At 42.9% G+C, this 7,294-nt stretch overlaps 1 protein-coding gene and 1 pseudogene across 1 annotated transcript; both read left to right on the forward strand.

The window, feature by feature from the left end:
* The first annotated feature begins 1,647 nt into the window (after positions 1 to 1,647).
* On the forward strand, positions 1,648 to 4,841 carry LOC122871462 (annotated as a pseudogene).
* A 1,027-nt stretch (positions 4,842 to 5,868) lies between these two features.
* On the forward strand, positions 5,869 to 7,005 carry LOC122871463 (histone H2A). Its single transcript, XM_044186624.1, has one exon. It carries the CDS (start codon positions 5,889 to 5,891, stop codon positions 6,276 to 6,278), a length of 390 nt encoding a protein of 129 aa, XP_044042559.1. The 5' UTR covers positions 5,869 to 5,888; the 3' UTR covers positions 6,279 to 7,005.
* The last annotated feature ends 289 nt before the right edge of the window (positions 7,006 to 7,294 follow it).

A 7,294-nucleotide genomic window follows, 5' to 3' on the forward strand; every position in this document is an offset into this window, starting at 1 on the left:
TACTGAGAGTGGGACTGCTGGACTAATGTTTATTCCAGTTATTCCTGGTTCTTTTGCTTTCTGTCCATCCAACACTTCATGTGTCTCTCCTTTTCCCAGCAGGGTTTTAGTGCATCTAGATGATCTTCATTATGTCCTTTTAAATGAACCCAGTAGTTTAAAGATAGCTGTGCTCTCCTTAATTCCAGTGGCATTTCTCCCATTTCCACTTGTAATGCTGATGTTGGGGTTGTTTTGATGCCACCTGAACACAGTCTTAAAGCCTGATATTGAATGTTATCTAACTTTCTGCGAGATGCACTTGCTCCAAACGTTACACACCCATAATCTAATACGGATCTTATTAATCCTGTAGATGGTTTTCAGTGCTGATCTCTCTGCCCCCCATTCACTTCCCACCAGACATCTCATTACATTTAATACTTTTTTACAGTTGTCAGTTACCTTCTGAATATGTGCTGCCCATGTGATTCTTTCATCAAACCACAACCCCAGAAATGTCAATTGTTTCACTCTCTCCAATTCTTGATTATATAATTTAATGTTAAATTACTGTCCTTTATTTTCTGTGTAAAAACATTGTCTTTGTTTTGTCTACTGAGAATTGAAATCCCCACTTAAATGACCACTCTTCATTCATGTATTTTCTTCACACTAAATTCCAAATTCCTCCCTCTTTTCCATTTTGCCCCATCATCTGCAAAAAGCGAGAATCCCATTCTCCAAATTCAGAAAAACATCATTTATCATAATAGAAAATAACACAGGACTCGATATAATCCCTTGAGGAGTTCCATTTTCAACAAAAACATTTCCTGAATAACACTTCCCTATTCTTACTTGAATCGATCTTCCATAAAAAGTCTTTGATCCACCTATACGTCAGGCCTTTAACCGCTAACTTACTCAGTTTAATTAATAATCCTTCCTTCCACATCAGATCAGAAGCCTTCTCTATATCAAAAAAAGATGGCCACTATGCTTTCCCTATTAATCTGCGCTTTCCTTATTTCATGTTCTAGACATAAAGCAGGGTCCATGGTATTTCTGCCTCTTCTGAATCCACTCTGATATTTTGATACAAAGCCTTTGCTTTCCATATAATACGTCAATCTTACATTTATCATTCTCTCCATTAATTTGCACACACTGGAGGTTAAGGCAACAGGCCTATAACTCCCTGGGTTTGTGCGATCTTTTCTTGGCTTGTGTATCGGAACTACAACAGCTTCTTTCCAGACTTGTGGCATTTTCCATTCTCCCAAACCTTTTATATATATATCCAGTAAAATGTCCTTCGATGTTTCACTAAGATGATTTATCATGGTGTAACATATCTGATCTTTCCCTGGTGTTGACATCTTAGTTTTCCTGAGAGCACGGTTCAGTTCTGCCTGTGTGATCGGTACATTTGTTAAATCATTAGTATCTTCATCTTTCTGTAGTAATTCCTTATTCCCTTCCTCTTTGCCCCTCTTCACTATTATTATTAGAGTTGTGAATTTGAACAAAACTTTGTGCCGACATCTCTGCTTTCTGCTCGTCTGTCACAGCTGTATTTCCATTGTCCACTAAGACTGGACATCCATACTTTCTTTTCATCCCATTCATTCTTTTTATCATTCCCAATATTTCAGCAATTTCTGTTTCTCTTCCTGCCGAGTTACAAAACGTCCTCCAAAACTCCTTCTTTGCATGTTGAATTGTTTCCCTTACTTTAGCTTGCAACCTTGTATATTCAATAAGAGTCTGAACATTTTGAGTACTTTTCACCATTTTAAACGCTTTATTTTGAGATTTGATTAAACTTTCCCGTTCCTTTGTCCACCATGGAACGATTTTCTTTTTATGCTTAGCTCCTTTCCTTTGAATCGTCCGCTTTGCTGCCCCTAGAGTGGCTCCACACACAGAAATATTTAGTTCATCATTAAATTTTTCCCAATCAGCACTGCTGAAAACCCATCGATCTGCTCCTCCTGTACCAAACTCTTCTGCACTCAGCCCTACTTCAGTTAATATGGGATAGTGGTCACTTCCTGCTGTGTTTCCTCCTAGATTCACAGCTAATCCCTCCAGTACTTCTAACGAAAGCTTTTTGCTTTTTATCATCTTTTGTCCAAACTTCCATTACTATCATTTCCCAGTCTTTTCCTTTCTTCCATATTGCATTTCTTATTTTAAAAATACTATACAGCCTCCCCCACTCTAGCTCTGCGTATACTATTATATCCTTTAATTACAAAATCTAATGCTGGCTTAAGCCGTGTTTCTTGAATACACATTATTTTTGGTTTATTTCTGAGACCTTTAACAAATCCTTTAGATTCCTGACCATTTGCTATTAAACGCCTGCCGTTCCACTGAAGAATAATCATCAGGTTCTTTCTCCAAAGACCCCCGGTTTCCCTTCGGCCTCCAGTCTTTTGTTGATCTGTTCCCAGGACTGATCTTTCATAGCCAAGAATTTTTCAGCTCCTTTCACAGTTATTTTGATTTTCTCTGTTTTGTGTTTAACTCGATCTTTAATTAACACAGTTGATTACATAAGCAATGAACAAAACCAGCTTATCTGCTGTCGGGTCTGCAGTTTGCCCTCTTTGACCCCGTCCTGGTTTTGAATTTTGACTGGTTTTGTCTGTTTCTACCATTCCCTGTCGTCTTTGCACCGTCTTCAGTTCTTCAGCATAACTTATGTTGTTAGCTGTTTTTACTTGTTGAATTTCCGCTGCTCTTTTCCTGACTTCACAACCCCGAACTGCTGCACTGTGTTAGCCACCACAGTTACAACCTTTATCCTGCACATGATCTCCACAAGCCCTAAATCTGTGATCCCCTCCGCATGTGGCACACCTTTGCAGACCATCGCTATATGCCCATACCTCTGGCCTTTGTGACACCGAAGTGGAGGAGGAACACGAGCCCTGACTGGGAAACTCATCCAGCCTCTCTTTATTTTATCCGGAGGTACCAGGTCCTGGAGCTCCAGAAGCACCGACAAACTTTCCCCTCTCTCACCGCTGATTGTCTTTAACAACCTCTCTACTCTTCCTCACCTCGCCTCCATGAAGACTTCGTTTGAGTTTCTCCAGGTCGTCATCAGTGGGAATGCCTGTTATCACCCCCCAGGTAACTTTAATCTCACCCAGAACTCAAATTCACACACTGTTATTTTGCAAATACTTCCAACATGCAAAGCTTGATTTCTCTGTTCTTCATCTCTACATTTTATCAGCAGGTTCCCTAGATAACGCTATTGGGCTTATATTCACCTGCTCATCGTCCCTCCTGAATTTAATTATGATTTTAAATTCCTCTCTCTGCACCTTCCTGCGAACAACCCGGTTACCTTCATCTGAACTGTCCTCTAAGCTTCTTTTACTGCTCCAGCCATCGTGTCTCATATTTGCTTTACCTCTTCTTCTACAAACTCTCTACCTGTGTTGCCATCCCGATCCAGTCACAAACCTTTGAGTGCAACAGTTGAACAGATCTTCCCAAAGTGAAAAATAAGTCAGATAAAATGTGTATTTTATGTGCACTCGCTTCGACGACTGAGAAATAGTTTTGGATTGTCTGAAGTATGAGTGAAACGTAAAGCAGACTAAAACAAATGCTGTGCACAGTGACTGTCTGTCATGGCAGCTGCGGAGTCCCGAGTACCTTCTGAGTGTGTTTGCAGGTGCCAGAGTAACCTCTGTTTGACACCGAATAAAGAGCAAGAGCGGACTGTTTCCACTTTGAGCCTCTGAACAAACGTGTCCCCTCAGCATCTCAGTGGTTTTAGTGGCTTTCCGATGTCTCTGAAAGCATTTAGGAGAGAAATGAGAGGGAAAAGCCTCTGAGAAACGGCTCGCACGGCAGTCGTTGGCAGCGGTTTGAAAGCTTCCCAGTCAAAACGCCAAAAGCTTCAAAGGTTTCTTCGGCTTACACGTGAAGCGACACTGCTCCGCTACGGGTCGGATCGCACGTTGGAGCTCCGAGCTTCCTCCAGGTGTGTGTTTTGTACGTTTCTAGGTAAAGAGAAAACACAAGTGTCCGCGTCGTCCCGCTGCAGCGGCGCGCGGCCGGCCGGGTTGAGTCTCCACGGTTCTCATGGTGTGTTTAAGTGCCTCTCTCGGCTGGGAGTTCTCCATCAGTCTCCTCGCACTCGTCCAGGGAAGCTACCCGACAGCACGATGGCAGAAGAAGCTCCAGCTGCGCCCGCCGCGCCGGCCCCTCCGGCAAAAGCGCCGAAGAAGAAAGCCGCCGCCGCCGCCGCCAAGCCGAGCAAGAAGTCAGGTCCCGGCGCGAGCGAGCTCATCTTGAAGGCCGTGTCCGCCTCCAAGGACCGCAAAGGCCTGTCTTACGTGGCCCTGAAGAAGGCGCTGGCCGCCGAAGGCTACGACGTGGACCACAACGGCATCCACATTAAGCGCGCCGTCAAGAGCCTGGTGGTGAAGGGATCCCTGGTGCAGACCAAGGGCACCGGGGCATCCGGCTCCTTCAAGGCGTGCAAACCCGCTGACAAGCCCAAGAAGGAGGCTAAGAAGGCCGCCGTGAAAGCCGCGAAGAAAGGCAGCGAAGCCGGCCTCCGCCTCCGCTAAGAAGCCAGCGGCCGCCAAGAAGCCCAAGGCCGCCAAGGCAACCCCCAAGAAGGCGAAGAAGCCCGCTGCCGCAGCCAAGAAACAGTCCGTCAAGAAGCTCACCAAGAGCCCGAAGAAGAAGGCCGCCAAGAAGGCGCTTACACCCAAGAAGGCGGCGGCGGCGGCTACTCCCAAGAAAGCTGCCAAGAAGCTTGTTAAAGCCAAAGCTGCCAAAGCCAAGAAGCCAGCAGCCAAGAAAGCCGCCAAGAAGTGAACTCTCCAAACCCCATAACAAGCACCAACGGCTCTTTTAAGAGCCACCCAACCCAAAGCCAAAGAGCTCTTTTCCTCAATACACTCGTCTTATTGTGCTATATGTGTGTATATAATATAAGCGTGTTTGTGTGAAGCGGGCATGGGTATATTATGTTGTACATAATGCAAATGTATTACAGTCATAATGATTCCTACAAATGCCACTAAAAGCTCTGCAGGAGGCCAGAAATCAAAGTCCAAAAAGCACAAGCACCCCCTTTTTTACAAGTGCCACTTTAAAACTCAGGTAGAAAACCTGTCTCAGTACATTACACTTATTGTGCCACTTTATCTATTAACCTTAAATTGTGATTCATCTCATTCATTAATCGAATCAATTCAGTACATGTACTGACAACGAAGTCTAGCATCTAACCAGAAGGGCAAGCAGTAAAGTACATAAACAACACACACAAACAGTAAGGGGTAGATATGCTAAGATACAGTATGAACATGTGCAGGTATAGTAATTTAAATTGTTTAATGTTAATGCACATGATCAAATACATCTTAGAAGGCTTAAAACATTGTTATATAATTTTTAGCTCACACTTTTATGATGTGCTAATTAATATTTTTACTTTACTGTATTATTTTCTTTAAATGGCATCCATTAAATTCCCCTTAATTCTTTTATTCTATTTTATTGCACTATACATGTTCTGATTGTGTGTATATATATATATATATATATAAATGTAAATGAAATAAATAAATACACTATTTATTTATTTCATTTACATTGTTTTTGTTATGTAAATGAAAAAAATAAATAGTGTATTTTATTTTTGTTTGTTTTTTTTTATCTGTGGCGTCTTATTTTCTAAGTCCCAGCTACTGTTGGCCGGAAGTTTCATACTTGCTATAGTAACGTGACGTAGACTTTTCTGATTGGGCGATTACGCTGCAGCTGTACCTGACCAATGAACGACCAGATCGTAGCTATAAAAACTGGCCTTCTCGAATGTAACGTCATTCTGTTTTCAGAAACTCTGTTGTAATCTTGCGAGAATGTCTGGAAGAGGAAAGACCGGCGCCGGCAAGGCTAGAGCAAAAGCCAAGACCCGCTCATCCAGAGCTGGACTCCAGTTCCCGGTGGGTCGTGTCCACAGGCTGCTCCGGAAAGGCAACTACGCTGAACGCGTTGGTGCCGGAGCTCCGGTGTACCTGGCGGCGGTGCTCGAGTACCTGACCGCTGAGATCCTGGAGCTGGCCGGCAACGCCGCCCGCGACAACAAGAAGACCAGGATCATCCCCCGGCACCTGCAGCTCGCCGTCCGCAACGACGAGGAGCTCAACAAGCTGCTCGGCGGAGTCACCATCGCTCAGGGCGGCGTGCTGCCCAACATCCAGGCGGTGCTGCTGCCCAAGAAGACCGAGAAGGCGGTCAAGAGCAAGTAAAGCTCCCCGACAAACAAACACCCCAACGGCTCTTTTAAGAGCCACCCACTTCTTCTCAAGCTGCAACTTCCTATAGAAAATCCAGTATCACTATTATACTTGTATAATAGTCAAACACTACTAAACCTCAGCAGTTTAACAGTTTCAGCTGTTTAACTTGGTTGTCAGTGGCACTGAAAGTAAACCCCTAATCTATCTTTTCCTCTAACACTATTGTGTACTATAGAAGGTAACTTCAACTCTTTATTCAAAATCAAAGCTTAGTCATGTTAGAGAAATTGTGTGTGTGTGTGAACTGCAAAGTTGTGATGAGTGGAAGCTTTTTGAGTCTCTGGGGCTTCAAACTCAGCAGCCCAGTGACATCTGGTGGTTTGCAAAACTTCCAGCAGCTGACACTCAACACCTGAGTGACGAAAACTTGCTTGTTGTTAAATCAATTTTTTTTTTTTGGCGTGCTGCATTCAATTTAGATCTGCAATATGTTACAGAAAAATAAGAGGCTAGATATCAAATAGTAATAGTTACTGAGACAAAATGTAAACTAGCCCATTACTTGGTATCAGGAGGAAATGTCCTCATACTTGTGATTTTGCTTTATAATCTTTATCCCACTAATGTGCTGACCAGAGTTTAGCTGTAGTGACGTTTGACCTCTGCCCTCACATTCAAATATTACACATGGATTCTCCCTCAGCTCAGAATAAAATCTTTGTATTAATATATTAAATATTTACTCAACATTACTGAGGAAATGTTTAAATGTAAGAAACCACAGACTCATATCAAAATTTACATGCACTGATCTTTCCTATCATAGCTGTCATATACTGGAGATAATAGGTGAATATTCAAGTATATTAGTGCGGTTCTGTGCAGCTAAAAAGACTTGTTTTCCTAATTTGATGCACATCACCATAACATAACAGCATTTCAGTGACATGTTGAAATAGTCAGCCAGCCAAGATTTATATTTAAAATCAAGTCACCAGAGTCATTATTACTGGATCGGACTACAA

This window comes from Siniperca chuatsi, linkage group LG23, assembly GCF_020085105.1.
Source record: "Siniperca chuatsi isolate FFG_IHB_CAS linkage group LG23, ASM2008510v1, whole genome shotgun sequence".
Taxonomy (NCBI): Eukaryota; Metazoa; Chordata; class Actinopteri; order Centrarchiformes; family Sinipercidae; genus Siniperca; species Siniperca chuatsi.

Excerpts from the sequence above, each read along its gene's own strand:
- LOC122871463 (XM_044186624.1), top strand. The coding sequence starts at position 5,889 with ATGTCTGGAAGAGGAAAGACCGGCGCCGGCAAGGCTAGAGCAAAAGCC.